Below are 22,937 nucleotides of genomic sequence, written 5' to 3' on the forward strand. Positions count from 1 at the left end.
ACAGTCGGTGCAGGGTCCACACATTCCTTTCGATTCCAGCCCCTTCAGCACCGTGGCTGACCCTGGTAACTTTTTTTCTTTTCCTGATCCTGCCTCCGCTGAGCTGCCCCTTTCATCCTATCTGCTCCTTCAGCAGATGCAGCGGACAAGCTCAGTAAGGTGGCCTGTAACTCAGGGGCAGGGGGTAGAAAAGCAATAAATTCCATAACCTCAGCCATCTCAATTCCACAGCACATCCCTGCCCATGAACCCACTCACCACTGGGGCCCCACTTTCAACTACCTCTACTGGCCTGAGCACACCTGAACCTATCTGAAAGAAAGCTGGGGGAGAGGGTAAAACAGGGTAGAAGCAGGTAGCACAGAGCTTCCCAAGGCCCCCACAGAATTTCAAACGCCCCCTTAAGGGACTGCAGCTCCTTGGACAGCAAGCTCAGCACCCAGCTGGGGTGAAGACCTGGCCAAGCCCCACCCCAGGGCTGGCAGCTGTGGGATTGGAGCTGAAAAACCCTCGGGACAGGTTTGCTGTCTCTGTGCAGCTTCTAAGCTGGATTCCTCTATACCTGAGCTTCCCAGGCTCCGCAGTTCTCATCAGTGCAAGGCTGCACTGGGGCTGTGCCCCAGTCCCTCCAAAATCCACCAGGCCATATAGATCCATTTCCGACCAAGGCCTTCAGCCCTTCTTCCCTCTGCCCCATGGCTGTTGCTGCCTGCCAATTTTAGCCAAGTGACATTTCTCTTTTATTTTTAAAATTTTTATTTATTTTTAGACAGAGGGGGAGGGAGGGAAAAAGAGAGAAGAAACACCAATGTGTGGTTGCCTCTTGTGTGCCCCCTACTGGAGACCTGGCCCACAACCCAAGCATGTGCCCTGACTGGGAATTGAACCAGCTACCCTTCGGTTTGCAGGCCACTGCTCAATCCATTGAGCCACACCAGCAAGGGCCCAAGTGCCATTTCTTACTCTTCCTCATCCCTGTCTCTTTCCTATCTATTCACCAAAACTTGAGGCTACCTCCCAGATGAAGTCTGCCAATTTTCTAACCTATAAATATTTCTCTTGGTGACCAAGAGATTCCACCGCCCCCCTAAATGAAGGTAAAACTAAAAGGTGGCTTTTTGAAAAAAGTAGCTTAAAGTGTGTGTGGGTGGGAGCTGCATGAGGGGTGAAGGGGTTAGGCAAAGAAAAAAAAGAAGACTCATGGACACAGAACAAACAGTACAGTGACTGCCAGAGGGAAGGGGGTGGGGGAGGTACAAGAGCGTAAAGGGGGGATAGTGATGGAATGAAACTCAACTAGGGGTGGTGAACACACATCCAATATAAAGATGATGTATTATAGAACTGTACACCTGAAACCTATATAATTTTATTCATCAATGTCACCCCAGTAGGTTCAATTAAAATAAAACAGTGGTTTAAAATTACTTGCACAGAATCAAAGGAGGTGGAAGGCAAGAGGAACCTTAAAGATATCTGGCCTAAATGTCCATTCCCAGAAAACACTGGACTCTCCCTACCTACCATGTCCTGCCCCCCAGCACAGAACACTTCCTGCTACATCATGATGCAGCCCCTGCAAAGAGAAAGTTGAACAGCTGGGTCCCAAGAATGTACCTCCTTGGGAGAGCAGGGCTGCCCCTGTAGCACGACACACACAGGAAAGAGCGTTTGACTCCTCAGGATCACAGACTGGCTGGCCCTGCTGAGCCTGCCTCACCACCTAAGACACCCAGAGGGGCCGTCTCAGCCCCTGTGCCTCCGTGGATGGTGGGAGTTGTGGGAGCCCATGCACCGATTTTGACTACAGCCTGAATGTCCCTGAGGGAGGATGCAAGAGCCCTGTCTGGCTCCAACCCCGAAGTAGGTCAGATTTCAGATAAGTGGGTGGTTTTCCTGTAAGTGATGAAACCCTCCTCTGCACTTAATGACAAACAGACTCAACTTACCCTAGCCCTGCACAGAGGAGCATGGTGAGAGGCCACACTTCTGCCTCTTCTCAGCCCCAAGCCCCCACCACACACTTAAAACTGCCCCTCGGGCCTTAACATTCCTTTCACCAGGACTGTCAAAAACTAACTCTGCCAGCCCTGGTGGGGTGCCTCAGTTAGTTAGAGCACTGTCCTGTATACAAAACAGTTGTAGGTTGATCCCCAGTCAGGGTGCATACCTAGGTGGTGGGTTCGATCCCCAGTCAGGGCGCAAACAGGAGGAAACCGATTGATATTTCTCTCTCCCCCTTCCTCTCTCTAATATCAATAAGCATATCCTCGGGTGAGGATTAAAAAACAAACAAACTCCTCTGTATATTATTCCCTCTTCTGAACCTGCAGCTGGAGTCAAGCATCTCTGTCTATCCGGTGCTTCTCAGACAGCACCCAAGGCCTTTCTTCTTGCTGGAGTTTCAACACTTCCTCCCTCTAGGAAGCCACTACAGTTAAACCCTACAGGAGTCCCAGTACCCTCAGCAACACATTTCAGGAAAATCTGCAGGGTTTTGTGACCAGTGCACACATCTTCCCTGCCTACTTGAACCTTGAACCCTCCCTCACAGGGAGGAACCACGCCTCCTATCTCATTGCTTCTGGGCATCACAGCACCACACCACTAACTCAAGTAGGCAGGCCCGCCACCTCCCTTCCCCAACCACCCACTGGAACCACCCTTTCCTCCCTAGCAAAAAGCTAGGGGCCCAGAAGCCTCCCAGGGGATTTGTCTAGCCCCCCCAGCTCTATGCAAAGGTTCCAAACCAGTCCAGGCCAACGACTACCAGTACAAACTCGAATCATCTTCAGGACCAGGCATTTCACCACTTTCCCTCCTGCTGGACTGAATCTTACGTCTAACAACTCTTTCACGTCACAGAAAGAACCTCCTGACTTCCCCCAATCTTCAAAGACACCTGAGATCAGCAATATTGCCCACGTTTGGGATCACAAGCTCCCGCCCCAAACACAGCTGACATACAATTCCTGGGGTCTTCAATGGTCATGAACCCAGTTTAGATGGCGGGGACAGGAAAAAAGGCAAAAGAGTCATCGAGGCAGCTCACAATGATTGGAGGGTGCTTTGCACAAGGTAAAAACTGAGACCCAGGGACAGGATAACAAATGAAAAAGGAGACCAGACTAAAAAGTAGGAAAGGGGTCAGGGCAGGAAGCGTCTGTCAGACTGAACGTTTTATTTCATCACACATCCCTGGTTTAAAAAAAAAAAAAGGTGGAGGGAGGGATTCAACATTTCATCACACCCAACAGGGAGCAAATTCCCATCCAAGAACTCAGTACCCCTTCTGAGGCATCACTTGAGTCTTTGCTAGCTCCAAGACAGAAAGGAGCTGAGTTTTCTAACTTTTGTAAGAAAACTCTATCAAATATGTTCATTCTCGCAGAGGCGAGGGCTGGGTCCTCAGGGAAAGAGATCCTGGGCTTGGAGCAGCTGGGGTCCCAGAGATGAAGCTGGGGGCTGGACCAGTAGAGATGCAAGAGATCCTGGGATCTGCAATCAGGTCCAGAGCCCTAGAACCCATACTTGGCTTGGGTCTGCCGGCGGCTGAGCTTGTTTTCCGACCAGGTGTTCTTCAGCTCCAGCTCCCGCTCCTTAGCCTATGGCAAAAAAGAAGAGGCAGAGGAGAGTCAAACTGGAGTTTTGCAAGACATTGTTCTCATCTCTATGAGCTTCCCCATTTAAAATATTTCTCCCATCATAACAATTATGGGGAAATAGCAAATCCCTGAAAAGACGTAATTTTCTCTTACTCAAGCATAAGGAGAAGACCCTGAGAGAGCAAAGAAAAATCATCTCTTTGGGAAGCTAACAGTTTCAAAACAATAAAAACTCAAGAATCCTGGTCCTTCATCTGCTAGAATTAAAACTGAAATCCTCACCCTGGCCAAGTAGCTCAGTTAGTTAGAGCATTGGTCCTATATGCCAAGCTGTGGGTTCAATCTCTGGTCAGGGAACATACAAGAAACAAGCAATGAATGCATCAATAAATGGAGTAAGAAATGGATGTTTTTCTCTCTGTTAAATCAATTTTTTTTTTAAATTTAAATAAATCAATAAATAGAACTGAAATCCTCAAGTGGGGAAAAATAGACAAATGAGAACTAGAATTTGAATACCTGACCAGCCAATGGGAGAGGACAGGCTCAAAGACTTGGACAGGGCTAAATAGGACAACATCTTAGCCTACAGACGCAGCTTTGCTGTAGTGCCGAATACAGTGTATGCGGAACCCTAAAAATTCACAGCACTTTAAAGTACAATGGAGCTGTGAGAGAGACTGGACAGTACTAGAATCATGATTACCCCCTTCCACCTGCTGGCTCTGCAATTGCATTCTGGGAATGTGCAAACACCGTCATAGAAAACGGACACCTCAATCTTACCCCTACAAAGTTAGAAGATGCCTGCTCACTTCCCATGGAATAAAGGTAGGGGGCGGCTAACAGTTGGGGTTTAAAAATAGACCCTATCCTCAAATAATATCCTGCAAGTAACAAGACAGGGTAAGGCCACAAATGAGTTCCTGCAAAGGGGGGTGGAACTATGACAACAAAAGTCTGATTTGCCACTGAAATCACCAAGCAGCATGGACACGCCCCAAAGGGCCAGGAAAGCTTTTATTCCCGTCTGTATCTTTGACAGCATTTCATATAGTAAGCCTCAAACAAAGGGTTCATACTTAATGATTAAATGAGTATTTGAAAGCTGCCAGGTCCTATCAAATCAGTACAGATACGTTCTAATTCCCAAAGACATTTTTTGACTGTGATTCTGAATTATCTGTGTTGATGTTTCCTGTCACGAAGTGGAGAATACAAAACCGACCTCCTCGTTAGTGAACCAACTTTTTCTTTAAATAGTTTTTTAAATTATTAAAGCTGCTATTTAAAAGAACTCTGTGATAGGTGTGTTCCAGTCAACGTGGCAGAGTAGGTAAGCACTGTGCTCACCTCCTCCCATGACCACAAAATTACAACTACATTACAGAACAATCAGTTTGGACAGCTACCTAAAGACTAGCTGGACAGAAGTCCTATAACAAAAACAAGAGAAGAAGCCCTCTTGAGACTGACAGGAGGGGCAGAGAGGCAAAATGGGCTGGTCCCACATGCACTGTGGCAGCTGAGAATCAAGAAGGACATCTCAGCCACAGAGCGACCCTTTTGAGGAACAAGGGGTCCCTGCCCCACACCACGTTCCCCAGCCAGAAGCCCCAGTGCCGGGAAGAAGAGCCCACACAACATAGCCGTGAATGTCAGCAGAATTCTGTCCATCTGGGTGGGAGGGAAGCTGAGAGAAACCCAGGCATCCTCTTAAAGGTCCCACACACAGATTCATTCACTCATAGGCACTCACCCTGGGCTCTAGCAAAGGGAACAGTGGCTGGGGAGGACAGGGAGAGTGACAGACACACACGGGAAAACTGAGTTGTATGACTTCAGGGCGAAGGCTGGAGGGACGGACAGCTGCCATTGTCCCTGTGTTCAGCCCTCCTACCACACAGCCAGAGGCAGTCACTATTTTTCCTGTGTTAAGCCATCCCCCCACGGGGCCATACCTGAATCTGTAATAGCCTGGTGAACACCATTCGCCCCACCCTGACTCCCTGAGATCCCACCCCCACCCAACTTGAGTACCACCAGAGGCTCTCGACGGCAGGTAGCCAGCCTCAGCCTGCAGCCTGCACTGAAGTTTTTCTTAAAAATTCTCGAAGGTCCACAAGCCCCGGGCAGGGGGCAGCTGGCCTCTGTGTGCCCTGTGCCTTTTGCTGAGTGACCATAGGCTTGGCCCTGCTGCCAAATCTGAATCTACATTAACCTGGTGAACACCATTCCCTCCACCCTAGTGACTCCCTGAGACTCCACCTCACGCAAGTCAGGTAGCACCCCAAGCCTCTTCAGTGGCTGAGCCTTATGAGCAGCTGGCAGATGGAGGCAGGCCTTGGGGTACCAGGTGCCTCCTGCTGAGTAACCACAGGCCCAGTACTGGTGGAGGCTGGCCTGAGTTCACAGAGCGGTTCTCCTACATGCCTCCAAGCCCAGCACGGGCAGCTAAAACCACAGATCCCTTTGTAGCTCCTACCACGTATCCCTGTGCCAGTCACAGGCAGCACCTGACCTTGACCTGCACCAGAGCACCTCCCAAAGGCCCCCACGAAACAAACACATCTGGTAGCCAGCTTCACACAACAGAGCACCACCCCCAATAGCTCCATAAGCAGCAAACCCAAAGGGTGGTCTTGGTAGGCACCAGAGGCCACTGGGTTGAATCCCACTTTGTGGGGTAAGTTTCCACACAGCAGTGTGTAGACTCTGCTTGTGGCCAATCCTCATAGCTGGTCAACCTGAGGGTCAACCCCACCCACTGATGTGCCAACAGCAGTCAAGGCTCGACTACAACAAGGGTACACTAAACCCACACAAGGGACACTCCTGAAACACCCTGTTCAGGTGATCTGGGACCCCGCAGGTAACCTACTATGCAAAACCACCCTACCAAGCCTGAGAAATGTACCTAATACATAGGACCAAACATAGAAAGGCATCAAAAATGAGGAAACAAAGAAACATGCCCCAAATGAAAAAACAGGAGAAAACTCCAGGAAATCTAGAACTAAATGAAATAGAGGCAAACAATCTACCAGGTAGAGTTCAAAACACTGGTTTAAGGAAGCTCAAAGAATACAGTGAGAACTTCAACAAAGAGACAGTAGGCATAAAAAAAGGACACAGAAACCATAAAAAAGAATGAAATGAAGAATACACTAGATGGAATTAACAGCAGATTAGACAAAGCAGAGGATCAAATCAGCAATTTGGAAGACAAGGTAGCAGAAAACACCCAATCAGAAGAGCAAAAAAAAAAAAGAATTAAAAAAGTAAAAGAACAGTTTAAGGGACCTCTGGACAACATGAAATGTAACAACATCTGCATCACAGGCGTACCAGAAAGAGAAGAGAGAAAACAAAGGACTGAAAACCTATTTGAAGAAATAATGACTGCAAACATCTGAAACCTGATGAAGGAAATAAAATATACAAGTCCAGGAAGCACAGAGTCCCAAACAAAGTGAACAAGATATATCATAATTAAAATGCCAGCCCTCACTAGTGTGGCTCAGTGAATTGAGTGCTGGCCTGCGAACCAAAGGGTAGCCAGTTCAATTCCCAGTCAGGGCACATGCCTGGGTTGTGGGCCAGGCCCCCAGTGCAGGGCATGTGGGAGGCAACCACACATTGATGTTTCTCTCCCTCTCTCCGTCCCTTCCCCTCTCTCTAAAAATAAATAAATAAAATCTAAACAAAGGAATAAAAAAAAGCCAAAAGTCAAAACAAAAAGAAAACTGAAAAGCAGAAAGAGAATGGCAGTTAGTTACCTACAAGGGGACTCCCGTAAGACTGTCAGCTGATTTCTTTTTTTTTTAAGATTTTATTTATTTATTTTTAGACAGAGGGGAAGGGAGGGAGAAAGAGAAGGAGAGAAACATCAATATGTGGTTGCCTCTCACACAGCCCCCACTGGGGACCTGGCCCGCTACCCAGGCATGTGCCCTGACTGGGAATCAAACTAGCAACCCTTTGGTTCGCAGGCCAGTGCTCAATCCACTGAGCCACACACCCAGGGCTCAGCTGATTTCTCAACAAACTGTGCATGCCAGAAGATACTGACATGCAATATTCAAAGTGATAAAATGCAGGGACCTACAACCAAGGTTACTCTACACAGAAAGGCTACTATTTAAAATTGAGGAAGAGATAAAGACCTTACCAGACAAGAAAAAGCTAAAGGACTTCATCACCACCAAATCAGTATTACAAGAAATATTAAGGGGCCCTGGCCAAGTGGCTCAGTTGGTTGGAGCATCATCCCATACACCAAAAGGTTGTGGGTTCAATCCCTGATCAGGGTATATACCTAGATTATGGGTTCGATCCCCTGTCGGGGTGCATACAGGAGGCAACCAATCAATGTTTCTCTCTCACATTGATGTTTCTCTCTCTCTCTCTCTTTCCCTCCCTCTCTCTCTAAAAATCAATGAAAGATATCTTTGGATAAGGATTTAAAAAACAAAAAAGAAAAAGGGGACTTCTTTAAGGAGAAGGAAAAAAATATGAATTATAAAGTGGCAATAACTCCATACCTACCAATAATCACGTTAAATGTAAATGGATTGAATGCTCCAATCAAAAGACCAAGGGTAGCTAAATGAGTAGGAAACAAGCCGCATACATGTGTCTACAAGAGACACACATCAGACCTAAAGACGCAGACTAACAATAAAGGAATGCAAAAACAAATTTCATGCACATGGAAATGAAAAAAAAAGCTGGGGTAGCAATACTTACATCCAACAAGACAGGCTTTAAAACAAAAGACTGTAACAAAAGACCAAAAGGGCACTTCATAAAAATAAAGGAATAAATCCAAGAAGAAGACATAATCCTTGTACACATTTACACACACAACACAGTAGTACCAAAATATCTAAGGCAAATACTGACAGTCATAAAGGGAGAGCCTGGCCCTGACTGATGTGGCCCAGTGGATCGAGCACCAGCCTGTGAACCAAAAGACTGCCATTTCAGTTCCTAGTCAGGGCGCATGCCTGGGCTGCAGGCCAAGTCTCCAGCTGGGGGCGTGCAAGAGGCAACTGCACATCGATGTTTCTCTCCCTTGCTCCCTCCCTTTCCCTCTCTCTAAAAACAAAAAGTTAAAAAAAAAAAAAAAAGAAAAGAAAGAAAAAGGAGCGATTGATTGACTGTAATACAGTCACAGTAGTGGACCTTAACACCCCACTGACATCACTGGACAGATCTTCCAGACAGAAAATCAACAAAGAAACAATAGCCCTTAAATGACACGTTACACAAAATAGATGTAATTGACATTCTTAGAGCATTTCACCCCAAAGCAGCAGAATATCCAGTCTTTTCAAGTGCACGTAGACATTTTCCAGGATAAACCACATTAGGCCACAAAACAAGTCTCAACCACATTAGGCCACAAAACAAGTCCCACATGGTATAAAACTAGAAATAATTACAAGATAAAAACTGAAAAACACACAAACACATGGAGGCTAAATTACATGCTACTAAACAATGAATGTGTTAACAATGAGATCAAGAAAGAAATCGGCCCTGACTGGTGTATCTCAGTGGGTTGGGTGTTATCCTACAAACTGAAAGGTTGCCAGTTCAATTCCTGGTCAGGGTGCATGCCTGAGCTGAGGTCCAGGTCCATGGCTGGAGGCATGTGAGAGGCAACGGATCGATGTATCTCTCTCACATTGATGTTTCTCTCCCTCTCTTTCTGCCTCCCTTCCCCTCTCTCTAAAAATAAATAAAAAAAATCTTTTTTTAAAAATCATAAGATACCTTGAATCAAATGAAAATGAAAACACAATGATCCAAAGTCCAATGGGACACACAGAGAAAGCAGTTTTAAGAGGGAAATTCATAGCAATACAAGCCGACCTCAAGAAAGAAGAGGTATCTCAAACAAACAATGTAACCCCATACTCAAAGGAAACAGAAAGAAAACAACAAACAAAGCCCAAGTGAGTAGAAGGAAGGAGATAATAAAGATCAGAGCAGAGTCCTGACCAGTGACCCCTCATCCTGTGAAGTGAGGGGCCACTGGTTCGATTCCCAGTCAGGGCACTTGATTGGGTTGTGGGTTCCATCCATGGTCCAGGCACATGCAGGGGGCAGCCAATCGATGTTTCTCTCTCACATAAATGTTTCTCATCCTCTCTTTCTCCCTCCCTTCCCCTTTCTCTAAAAGAATAAATAAAATAAAATCTTGGGGGGGGGGTGGAAAGCAATCACAGCAGAAATAAACAAAATAGAGTCTAAAAAATACAAAAAAATCAATGAAACTAAGAGATGGTTCTTTGAAAAGATAAACAAAATTGATAAACCTTTAACCAGATTCATCAAGAAAAAGAGAGGACCCCAATAAATAAAATCAGAAATGAAAGAGAAATGACAATTGACACCACAGAAATAAAGGATTATAAGAAAATACTATAAACAATTAATTACAAGTCAACAAGTAGGACAATCAGAAGAAATGGATAAATTCCTAGAAGCACGCAATCTTCCAAGACTGAATCAAGAAACAAAGAAAATCTGAACAGTCTGATCACTACAACAAAATCAAATCAGTAATCCAAAAACTCCCAACAAACAAAAGTCCTGGCTCAGATGGCTACACAGGTGAGTTTTACCAAACATTCAAAGAAGATTTACAACTTTGAATCAAGATGGAGGTACAGGCAAACACACTTCGCCTCCTTGCACAACCACAAAAAGAAATTACAACTAAATCTTAAAACAAGTAACACCCAGAACTGTCAGAAAGGTGAACTGTATGGAAGTCTGACAACCAAGGATTTAAAGAAGCCACATTCATCTGAGACTCGGAGACGCAGCGTGGCACAGAGAGGCAGCAGCGGAACAGGTATGCAGGGTCCCACATTCACGTGTGGTGGATAAAATTGAGAGGGATACTTTGGGAGTGAGTGACCCCAGCCCCAGGCCACAATGCACAACCCAGGGTTCCAGCACTGGGAAGATAAATCCCCATAACCTCTAGCTGTAAAACCAGTGGAGGCTGGAGTAGCAGAAGAAACTGCCAGATTTTCAGAACACTGCTTAAAAGGCCCACATGGTCTTAAAACATATGCAAACCCACCTATTCTGGGATTCAACACCAAGGCAACAGCCAGAAGGGCACCAGTCGCATATGGGGAGTGAGTAAAGTGACTGGAAACAAGGTGAGTGCCAGGCACACCACCAGAAGCCAGGCAGTGGCACAGTCCCCTCTCTGAACTCTCCCCCCAACACAGAGCCACAAAGCAGTGAAGAGGGTTGCCCCACCCTGACGATTACCTAAGGCTCTGCGCCACAAAATTTACAGGTGCCTTTTACCGGGGTCAAGCAGCTCTACCTAATACACAGAAACAAACACAGGGAGTCTGCCAAATTGAGGCGACAAAGAAACATGACCCAAATGAAAGAACAGAACAAAACCCCAGAAAAAGAACTAGATGAAACAGAAATAGCCACCCTATCAGATGCAGGTAATCAGGATGCTCTAAGGACTCAGTGAGCACACCAACAACGTAAAGGGAAAAATAAAGGTTACATTAAGTGAAATAAAGAAAAATCTAGGGAGCCAACAGTGAAGGGAAGGAAACTGGGATTCAAATCCACGATTTGGAACATAACGAAGAAATAAACATTCAACCAGAACAGAAAGAAGAAATAAGAATTCAAAAAAACAAGAAGAGAATAAGAAGACTCTGAGACATCTCCAAACGTGCCAACATCCAAATCACAGGGATGCCAGAAGAGGAAGAGCAAGAAATTGAAAATTTAATTTGAAAAAATAATGAAAGAAAACTTCTCTGATTTGGTGAAGGAAATAGACATACAAGTCCAGGAAACACAGAGTCCCCAACAAGTTGGACCCAAAGAGGACCACACCAAGCCACATCATAGTTAAAATGCCAAAGGTTAAACATAAAGAGAGACTCTTAAAAGCAAGAGAAAAGCAGAGTTACCTACAAAGGAGTTCCCTTTGTCTGCTGAAATAAGACTGTCAGCTGGTTTCTCAAAAGAAACTCTGCAGGCAAGAAAGGACAGGCAGAAACCTAGAGGACTCTATCCAGCAAAGCTATCACTTGGAATGGAAGGGCAGATAAAGTGCTTCCCATACAAGTAAAGCTAAAGGAGTTCACCATCACCAAGCCATTATTACATGAAATGTTAAAGTGACTTATTTAAGACAAAGAAGATGATCAAAACCATGAACATTAAAAGGGCAGCAAATTCATAGCTCTCAACAACTGAATCTAAAAAAAATAAAAAATTAAAAAAATTTAAATGCCCTGGCTGGTGTGGCTCAGTGGATTGAGCACTGGCCTGTGAACCAAAGGGTCACAGGTTTGATTCCCAATCAAGGCACATGCCTGGATAGCAGGCCAGGTCCTCAGTTGGGGGTGTATGAGAGTCAACCACACACTGATCTTTCTCTCCCTCTTTTTCTCCGTCCCTTCCTCTCTCTCTAGATATTAATGAATAAATTTTTTAAAAATAAATTAAAAAACAAACAACTAGAACAGGAACAGAACCACAGGCATGGAGATCATTTGGAAGGTTATCAGTGGGGAGGGGAAAGGGGGAGAATGGGGGGAAAAGTGCAGGGATTAAAAGGCGTAATTGGTAGGTACAAAATAGACAGGGGGATATTAATAATAGTATAGAAAATGGAGAAGCCAAAGAACTTATATGCAAAACCCATGGACATGAATTAAGGCAGGGGAGGACTGCTGGAGGGCAGGGGGTACCAGGCAGAGGGCAAAGGGGGGAAAAGTGAGACAACTGTAATAATAATCAATAAAATATACTAAAAAGAAGAAGAAAAATTAACACGTATCCTTCTCAAACTACTCCAAAATATCCAAGAGAAGGGAAGGTTTCCAAACTCATTTTATGAGGCCAGCATTACCCTGATTCCAAAACTATACAAAGACATTACAAAAAAATTAAATTATAGGCCAATAGCACTGATGAACACAGATGCAAAATCTTCAACAAGCCCTAGCTGGTGTGGCTCAGTGGATGGAGCCCCGGTCTCTGGTCCCAGAGACCCAGTCAGGACACAGGCCTGGGTTGCAGGCCAGGTCCCCAGTAGGGGGCACATGAGAAGCAACCACACATTGATGTTTCTCTCCCTCTCTTTCTCTCTCCCTTCCCCTTTCTAAAAATATATGAAATCTAAAAAAATAAAATAAATTTAAAAAATCTTCAACAAAATACTAGCAAACCAAACCCAGCAATACATTAAAAAGATCATACTCCATAATCAAGTGGGATTTATTCTTGGGATGCAGGGTTGGTTTGGTATCTGCATAGCAATTAACATGATAAACCACACAAACAAAATGAAGGATAAAAATCACATCATCATATCAATAAATGCAGAAATAGCATTTGACAAAGTCCAGAATCCATTTATGATAAAAACTCTCAGCAAAGTGGTAACAGAGGGAACGTATCTCAACATAATAAAGGCCATATATGAGGAGCCTACAGCTAACATCATACGCAATAGGGAAAAGCTAAAAGCATTTCTCTTAAGATCAGGAAGAAAACAAGGATGTCCATTTTCACCACTTTTTTTCAACATAATATTGGAAGTTCTAGCCACAGCAATCATATAAAAGAGAGAGAGAGAGAGAGAGAGGAAGGGAGGGCGGGCATCCAAACTGGAAAGGAAGAAGTAAAACTGTCATTATTTGTGGAAGACAAGATACTATATAGAGAGAACCATAAAGACTCCACCAAAACCTATTAGAACTGATAAATGAATTCAGTAAAGCAGCAGAATACAAAGTCAAAAATCAGTTGCATTTTTATACACCAATTACAAACTATCAGAAAGAGAAATTAAGAAAACAATCCTATTTACAATTGCATCCAAAACAAAAAACAAAAAAACCCACCTAGGAATGAATTTAACCAAGGAGTAACAGACTTGTACTCAAAAAATTAAGGCCAGAAAGACACTGAAGAAGATACAAATAAATGAAAGCATATACTGTGCTCATGAAGAGGAAGAATTAACATCATTAAAATGTCCATACTACCCAGAACAATCTATAGATTTAATGCAATCCCTATTGAAAGAAAAATAAAGTTGAAGGTATCACACTACCTGATATCTAACTGTACAACAAGGCTGTATTAATCAAAACAGCACAGTATTGGCATAAAAACAGACATAAATTAATGGAACAGACTAGAGAGTCCAGAAATAAATCCACACCTATGTGGTCAATTCATCTATACAAAGGGGGCAAGAATACAAATGGGGTAAAGATAATCTATTCAATAAATGATGTCAGGAAAACTGAAGAGACAGATGCAAAAAAATGAAAGCAGACCACCTTCTTATACCATACCCAAGAATAAACTCAAAACAAATTAAAGACTTAAATGTAAGACCCAAAACAATAAAACTGTATGAAAACATAGGTCGTAAACTCTCTGACATTGTCCTTAGTACTATTTTTTCAGATATATCTCCTCAGGCAAGGGAAACAAACAAACAAAAAAGAAACAAACGGGACTATATCAAACTAAAAAGTTTTTACACAGCAAAGGACACCAACAAAACGCAAACACAACCTACCAATTGCGAGAAGATATTCATTCGCCAATGACACATCCAATTAGGGGTTAATATCCAAAATTTATAAAGAATTAATACAACTTAACACTAAAATAACAAACAATTCAATTAAAAAATGGGCAGAGTACCTACACAGACATTTTTCCAAAGAGGACATACAGATGGCCAACAGACATATGAAAAGATGCTCCATGTCACTAATTACCAGAAAAATGCAATTTAAAACCACAATGAGCCGTGGCTGGTGTGGCTCAGTGTATTGAGTGCTGGGCTGTGAACTAAAAGGTTTCAGGTTCGATTCCCAGTAAGGGCACATGCCTGGGTTGTGGGCCAAGTCGCCAGTTGGAGGCATGCAAGAGGCAACTGTATCTCTCACACGTCTGTGTTTCTCACCTTCTCTTCCTCCATTCCCCTCTCTCTAAAAAATACATTTAAAATCTTTTTTAAAAAAAGCCACACAATGAGATATCACCTCACACCTCTCAGAATGGCTATCATTAATAAATCAACAAATAAAAAGTGTTAGTGAGGATGTGGAGAAAAGGGAACCCTTGTGCACTACTGGTGGGATTGCAAATTGGTGCAGCCACTGTGGAAAACAGTATGGAGGGTCCTCAAAAAATTTAAAATAGAACTACCTAATGACCTAGCAATCCCACTTCTAGGTATTTATCTGAAGAAATCCAAAACACTAATTTGAAAAGATGTATGTATCCCTGTGTTTATTGTAGCATTATTTATAATCGCCAAGATATATGGAAGCAACCTAAGTGCCCATCCAGAAGATGTGGTATATACAGGGTCTAGCAGAAATAACGCTGCTTGAGTATGGTTGGTAGGGTAATAATACGGGTGTAATAATTTATAATTTTAATTTGAACATTTCACCTAAAATGTCATATGCTGTGCTTGAGTGTGATATTGTTATATTACAGAATTACATACTTATAATTTTGTTAAAAAAGGGCATTATTTCTCCCAGACCCTGTACACACAATGGAATATTACTCGGCCATAAAAAGGAATGAAATCTTACCATTTGCAATAAAACATCAATGAATCTAGAGGGAACTATGCAAAGTGAAATACATCAGACAAAGCAGGACAAATACCATATGATTTCACTTATATGTGGAACCTAAAGAACAAAATAAACAAAACAGAAACAGACTCACAGATACAGGGAACTGATGGTTGCCAGACTGGGAGTGAGGAGATATTGGGGGATTGTGTGAAAAAGGTGAAAAAGGTGAAAGGATTAGGATGTACAAATTGGCAGTTACAAAATAATCACAGGGATGTAAAGTACAGTGTAGGGAATACAGTCAATAATACTGTAATAACTACATGTAGTGCCAGGTGGGCACTAGATTTACCGGGGGAATCACTGTGTAAGTTATATAAATGCCTACCACTATGCTGTACACCCAAAACTAATATAAATATTGAATGTCAACTGTAACTGACAAAAATAAATTTATTTTAAAAACCCTGTGATAAACTATTTCACTCCCTCTACACTTATATTTTAGATATCTGAATTTTCACTTACAGACTTTATTTTAAGCACCTGTAGGTGAGTCTTGAAATAATTCTGAAGGACACACACCCCCTAGTGGCCACATGGAGAACGGGACAGAACGACTGCCCAGAGCAGGTAGGTGCCCAGCAGCTGGGCTTGCCGTGCAGATCTCAGCCTTCAAATTCCCACGTTTATAGGGACCCTGCCAGGCAAGCCAGGGCCCTCAGCACTCTCACCTGATGAATCAGATATGTGATCTGGTGTTTCCGCCGCTGCTGGCCTGTTGGCTGTTCACCTTTCTTCTGCAAAGGAAGAAAACACAATCATTAATCCACAGAAAGAAAAGCAGGAAGTTTCTCAGGTGCCTAGACAATGTGAGGCTGGGGATTGAGAAAACAACAACACTGCCCAAATTCTGGGGGAGAAAAGTGAGCTTGGAGCTATTTTTATGTCTACACACTTACAAAACAGTTATTTTTATTAAAGGCCTTATATGCAAAAAGCCAAGCTCAGAATACTTGCCTGGAATAGCCTGCTAATATCCCCATTAGATGGGAAATACTTTAAGGTGGGGACTCTGTCTTCTCTTTCTTAGCAACCCCACCCCACCCCCAGCACCTAGCTCCGCCCACAACATTTGATACCAGTTGTATTGCCTATAGTCAGCCTAAAACAGCTTAAGTGCCAGAACACAGGCAACCTCCCTTCCATCTCACAACCCCTTGAGTCCTGTTCATCTCTGTCCCCTACTCCCCAGCCAGTGCAGATGCCTAGCCAGTCTCCTACCTACTGCTTACCAAACTCTCTCCCATCAATCACCTTCGGCTGAACCCCCAACTGCCCCCATTCTAGCAAGTCCCAACAGCTTCCCTGGAACTAGAGTTTTCACCATCATCACTCCACCTCTCTCCAATCTTCCAGCCTCCACCTGTAACAGCACTGAACCCCTAACTAAACTGTGATGCAAATGATCTACTGTCAAAATCTGTATTGGTTTGGGCCTTTGTTCTGTACTTTTTCTGTCCTCTGCCAGTGTTTTCTCAGACTAGAAGCTTCCTAATCAGCCCCACCCAACTCCTAAAACTCCTCTCAAGAGTCTCGTCAGCACTTAGGTAATCAATTTGCACTGTAATCATTTACACTCAAGTGTTCTTAAATCTTTTTCCCAACTACACTGTAAACTCTGCAAGGAAAAGGAATGAATCTTTGCCTTCTTTTTTTCTTTAAGATTTTATTTATTTATTTTGAGAGAGGAGAAAGGAGGGAGAAAGAAAGGGAGAGAAACATCAATGTGTGGTTGCCTCTCGTGCACCCCCACCTGGGACCTGGCCCAGAACCCAGGCATGTGCTCTGACTGGGCATCGAACTGCAACCTTTCAGTTCGCAGGCCGGCACACAGTCCACTGAGCCACACCAGCCAGGGCATGCCTTCTTTTTAAACAAAATCTAGCTCAAGCCCTGGCTGGTGTGGCTCAGTGCCGGCCTGCAAACTGAAAGGTTGCAGTTCGATGCCCAGTCAGAGCACATGCCTGGGTTGTGGGCCAGGTCCCCAGGTAGGGGTGCGCGAGAGGCAACCACACACTGATGTTTCTTTCATGTATCATGTTTGATGTTTCTCTTCTTCTCTATCTCCCTCCCTTCTCCTCTCTCTAAAAATAAATAAATAAAATATTTTTTAAAAAATCTAGCTCAGTACAATTAGATGGTGGAAAGAAAACTTGGACCGGGGAAAATAGCAAACCCCAATCCTTGCTTTACTTAATGTCATTTAATGTGGCAGTTAAAGCTGATAAACATAAAACATCCAGCTCCATTCTTGGTCCACAGTGAGTGCTAACAACAGTCGCTATTACTATGTGATGATACCTCTCGGCCCACAGTTAGTACAGCAAGCTCTAAGTGGTTTTTCCAGGAAACGGTGATGGATGTATGCTATCTAACCACTATCCTTTGCTCTGTCCTATATGACCGCCAACATTCAGTTAAAACAAATGGCGAGGGCTCCAATGACCATCTGTGGCCACTGAACAAAGAAAACGGGAGGAGAAGGGAATAAGATGCCCGACCTTGACCCTGCTGGTGCTGGGCTGGAATCCAGGGCTCCCCCACATTCTCCCCCTGTGGCAGGCTCATAAATGTCCACATTTGCTGTACGCAGCTACTAGATGAAGAGATGTTCATCATTCTAACTGAAGACAACTAGCCCAGAGAAGGTGGGACAGCGGTGTGGGAATGTGAGGAATAAAGCATGTGAAAAGGTCGCAGGTGGCTACAATAAATAATGGAAAGGAGAGAGGAGGAGGGCTTGCACACTCAGAACCTAGGGCCCAGGGCTTCTGAGGCTCTGTGGCACCCACACCTCAAAGCTGTCCTCAAATCTTTTTCCCAGCTATACTATAAACTCTGCAAGGGAAGCCCACAAAACTCTGCAAGCTTTGAGCCCACAGCCCAATGGGATGGAGAGAGAGATATGACTACAGGGAGAGGGTAGAGCAGCTGTGGACTCTGTCAACATATCAGAGATCTTCCCGAGTGGGAAACTGTTCTACCATTCATCTCAGCAAATAGAATGCATGATCCAGATGGAGAGCAAAGTGCCACAAAGTGCTGGAAGGCAGGAGCAGTATCTGTGAGGCTTGGTGCAAACTCCAGTATCCTTGACAAGAGGTGTTTGCTAAAGGTGCTGTGACAGTAACAGTAGGGAACAGGACTTAGGGGGCCTCCCAAGTTTGTCACCCAGTAGATCCTTCCCACTTACTTTGCTGAATGACTTCATGGTTTTCTCTTCTGTCAATGACTTGGTCATCCACTGCTGGGCCCCACTGAGCTGGTCATCCCCTTTGATCTCCACAAAGTTGATCTCTTCCCTACCTCGGTTCCTCTTGCCCTGCAGCCGCTTAAACTGGAAAAGGAGAAAAAATGCAGGAGTAGGGTTCTGGGTGGGGGATTAAGAGATGTGGCTAAGGACCCATATTTTATGGAATGGTTTCACGATTCCCCAATTCCATTGCACCCTCACTTCCCCTCTGTATAATACATTCTTCCACCCTACGCCTACCAAGCTGCCCTGATGCCAGATGCATGGCTACTCCCCAGTTCTCCTGGACTCAGGGAAAGGAGGGTCAAGAGACACTTCTAAACGTGAGTGAGTACTGAGAATAACTGGTATGAATTTGCACTCAAATTATTATAAATTGTATCTGCCTAAAAGGACTGCATATAGTTTTCAAATTAAGAATTCGGAAAAAAAAAAAAAAAAAAAGAATTCGGTATAAAAAAATATCTAGGAATTCTCTAAAAATCAGTTCTTTTTGTCTGTTCCTTCTCATTGGTTTGGTATCACCAACTCAGCAGAGCCCGTCGCAGAGCAGTCATCAGTGAGGGAAAACAGACAGCTGGGTAGAGAGGGACCTTCACAGAAAAAGGCCTGGGAAATTTCCTAGGAGACCACACTCTTTCTTCTTCCTCCTCACAAAAAATGCAGATCACTTCAGTCACCCAAAGATGTGCCTGGAAGGGAGTGTGGGTTCTGAGAAATCAAATTAAAACCCTTAGAAACTTCGGTGAGACTCAGGGCTGTGAGGCCTCTAAGGTCACTCTACCCACAAGAAACTGACTTTTGCCAACTGGATGACTCCCTGATGCCTCCTAGGCTTAGAACAAAAAGAACCTAACTATGGAACTTGTCCAGGACATGCACAGGAGAGTGGATGAACACAGTATTAACCACAGGCAGAGAAGTATGCAAAGGTATGGACACCTTCCTGTGAACAGGTAAGTAGAAAAAATTTTTTGTAAGAACCTGCATGGAATGAGGTAGCACCCTCTGTTTCTCCACTCCCCCTCCACAAAAGGCTGGGACAGCCCTACAGATGAAACAATACTTTACATCCTGAGCGTGGCCTGATGGCTGCAGGACATGGGGTCTTCACATGCCCTTGCACTGAGGCTGGGGAGCTCAGCAGCAGGGGATCCAGTTATAAGGAACACAAGGATTACTTACTGTGGTTGCTGTTCCCTCCCAAAATCCATCTCCCCTTCTCTTGTCATGTGAATGAACCCAACATTTAGGCTAGGAATATTACCACTCAACTGAAAGACTACATTTCTTAGGCTCCCCAACAACTAGATAAGGCTATGTGATCAAATTCTAGTCAATGAAATAGAAGTGGAAGTGAACTTAGGAACTTTTGGGAAGTCTCCTAAAAGAGGAGGGAAAATGTCTCCTCTCTTTCTCTTTCCATCCTGCTGGAGGGCCAGATAAAATGCAGATGTGACAGCTGTAGCCTTAGCTCCTATCACTGATCACATGAATACGGACCACAACCTTAAAATAATAATCAGAAGGGGACTGGATCCCTGACAACTTTGTGGGGTTATCCCACCGGCCCTGCCTGGCTTGCCTACCACTAATCTTTTAGGAGGAAAATAATACCTTCTCTTACAGAAGCCCTATTATTTGGAAATTCTGTTACATGCTACCACACCTAATCCTAACTGAATATAGTTTAAAAAAGAATTTCCTTTAGCTTCAGATTTATCTGTGGGTCAAGGATGGTCACTTTTGCTTGTTAACTTACTGCTTCGTCATCGATGAAGGAGGCATCTGAAGCCATTTCCTGGGGGGGAACCAGGGCCGGGTCCTGTGCAGGATAGTAGCCACCACTGTAATAATCCTGCAGCCAAGGGAAGAAAAAACTCACCGAGGGTACGTTGGAGAGGGGACGACAAGGTCTGCCCAGGAACAGAGAAAACCCTCCTGAAAGAGGCAACAGTGACACCCACACTAGACCCCTCAATGGACCAGTTAAAGGCACGGGTCCTGAGGACCTCAACTCAAGAGCAATTTCTTCAGCTTTTCTGATAGGCACCATCCAGACGGATGGGTATTTTTTAGGTAAGGATGACAAGAAATAAGATATTCTCTTTTGCTTCAGTTTACACCCTGTTCCCTCGGCTGCTTCCCAAGAGTGACTCCTACCCTTTACATCTGCTGTGCCCGGAGCTCTGCTCCTCCTGCCCATAAGACCCTAATAAGCTCTGATGTGAGAGGGGTGCGAAGGTGTGAGGGCATGTCATTGCTGCTCCTCATCCTATTTAGAGCCTCTGTGCACGACACAGGGGGACTGCCTATAATAATGAATGGGCGGGGAGGCTTCGCATCTCTGGTGTAAAATCAACCACTGTACGGGTGGCATGGGATTTAGAAAGTTAGGACCAAACCAAGTTGTGTCACCAGGTTTCTGGCTCAGGAATCTGGTGATTCCTCTTAAGGGCGAACTATCCAAATGTTGTAGACACTAGAATATGGCAAGGCCGCTGCTGAGGCCAAGCCAGGCAGCCACAGGGCTGAGACACTATTTCTACCCTGACCACACGTTTTCCTAATCCTTCCATCTTTGTCCAAAATGCCAAAAAAATGCCCCTCTAAGAACATTCATTTTACAGTGACCTAAATGGAAAATAAGGTCTAAGAATTATTAAATCAAAAATACTATATAAAAATCGAGTGATGAGAGCGTAATTTTCCATGAAAGTACAGCTGACCACTGAATAACAGGAATTTGAATTGCATGGCTCCACTTACACATGGATCTGCCCCCCATACTGTAAAGGTATTTTTCTCTTCTCTAGCTTACTTTATTGTAACAGTACAGTAGTATATAATTTATATAATATATAAAATACATGTTAATCGTCTATCATGTTATTGGTAAGGCCTCCAGTCAACAGAAGGCTATTAGTAGCCGAGTTTTGGGGGAATGGAAAGTTATAGGAGAACTTCTGACTCTGTGGGAGATGGGAGGTTGTCAGCCCCCTAACCCCCTCCTTGTTCAAGGGTCACCTGTATTGACAATAAGATATTTACATTACAGGGTCCTCTAGTGTATTTAAAGTGCCTTAATTTGCCCTGGCTGGTGTGGCTCAGTGGACTAAGTACTGGCCTGCGAACCAAATGGTTGCTTGGTTCAATTCCCAGTCGGGGCACATGCCTGGGTTGTGGGCCAGGTCCCCAGTAGGGGGCACTCGGGAAGACAACCACATACTGATGTTTCTCTCCCTCTTTTTCTCCCTCCCTTCCCCTCTCTCTAAAATTAAATAAAACCTTTACAAAAATAAATAAAATAAATAAACAAATAAAGTGCCTTAATTTGCACAGACTGCCTCAATGGTGTTTAGAACTGGATACAGAATTCCATTTTGTTATTCATTTGCTGAATGTAAACCAGGTTTCTGATTTAAATAGCATCTTTTTAAATAAATTTTTGTTCGTTCATTCATTCATTCATTCATTCATTTTAGAGAGAGAGGAAGGGGGAGAGAAAGAAACACCGATTTGTTGTTTTACTCATCTGTGCATTCATTGGTTGATTTTCTATGCCCCCTGACCAGGGATTAAACCTACAACCTGGGTGTATGGGGACACTGTTGTAATCGAGGTACCTGCCAGGGCTTTTTTTTTTTTTTTTTTTTGCTAAAAAGGTCAAAACACTCTCATCTTCCTCCTTCCTTCTAACAATGTTTAGGGAAGATAGATTAGTCCCTGATCAGCTACAGGACACAAGGTTTAACAGCAAATACCTAAGAAACACAACTGTCTAAAGTCTTTGAACTGAAAAGGGTCCCTATCCATGCCCAGACTAAAGATAAGATTAACACTACCAGTCAGAAAAATCACAAAAGGACTTAAGCCTTCCAAGTACCCCAGTCTGGCAGGAACACTTTCTACAGTAGCCCAGCCGGGACCAGCCAACTGCCTATGCTCAACCACTACTTCTCCAAACTTCTCCAAACTCACAGGATCCCTCTCCAACTAAAGAAGCTCTGGCTGCTGGGAAAGTCTTCTTAAATCTATTTACAACCTAGCATCCTATACGCTCCCTCTCTAAGGCCACACAGAACAATCTAGGTAGCTCTTCTAAATAACATTTGAATAAAAAGTTATCATAACTGTTTACTGAGCATTTACCATGTTCCAGGCACCATGCTAAGCTAATGTAATTTTAGCAACCCTACGAGGTTAACATTATCACTCCCACTTAATAGCTGAGGAATCTGAGACTCAGAGACCGTTAAGGATTTGCCCATACACATATAGCTTGGGATTCAAACCCAGCCCACCCTCAGACCTCATTCTCTATCACAGCCCAACTGTGGCCCCCTGGGCCTTGCCTGTGTCCTTTCAACTTCTCATGAATAGGTG

At 44.0% G+C, this 22,937-nt stretch overlaps 1 protein-coding gene across 1 annotated transcript in view; it reads right to left on the reverse strand.

Annotated features, from left to right (window-relative positions):
* Nucleotides 1-3,161: 3,161 nt before the first annotated feature.
* The window catches only part of PRCC (proline rich mitotic checkpoint control factor), a 35,581-nt gene continuing 15,805 nt past the window's right edge, over nt 3,162-22,937 (reverse strand). The window contains exons 4-7 of the mRNA XM_024574395.4: nt 20,314-20,409; nt 18,492-18,635; nt 15,970-16,035; nt 3,162-3,605 (exon numbers count right to left, since the gene is read on the reverse strand). Coding sequence (XP_024430163.1) covers nt 3,519-3,605; nt 15,970-16,035; nt 18,492-18,635; nt 20,314-20,409 — 393 coding nt within the window. The 3' untranslated portion in view covers nt 3,162-3,518. The remainder of the gene's footprint in view (nt 3,606-15,969; nt 16,036-18,491; nt 18,636-20,313; nt 20,410-22,937) is intronic.

Source organism: Desmodus rotundus, chromosome 12 (assembly GCF_022682495.2).
Source record: "Desmodus rotundus isolate HL8 chromosome 12, HLdesRot8A.1, whole genome shotgun sequence".
Classification (NCBI taxonomy): domain Eukaryota; kingdom Metazoa; phylum Chordata; class Mammalia; order Chiroptera; family Phyllostomidae; genus Desmodus; species Desmodus rotundus.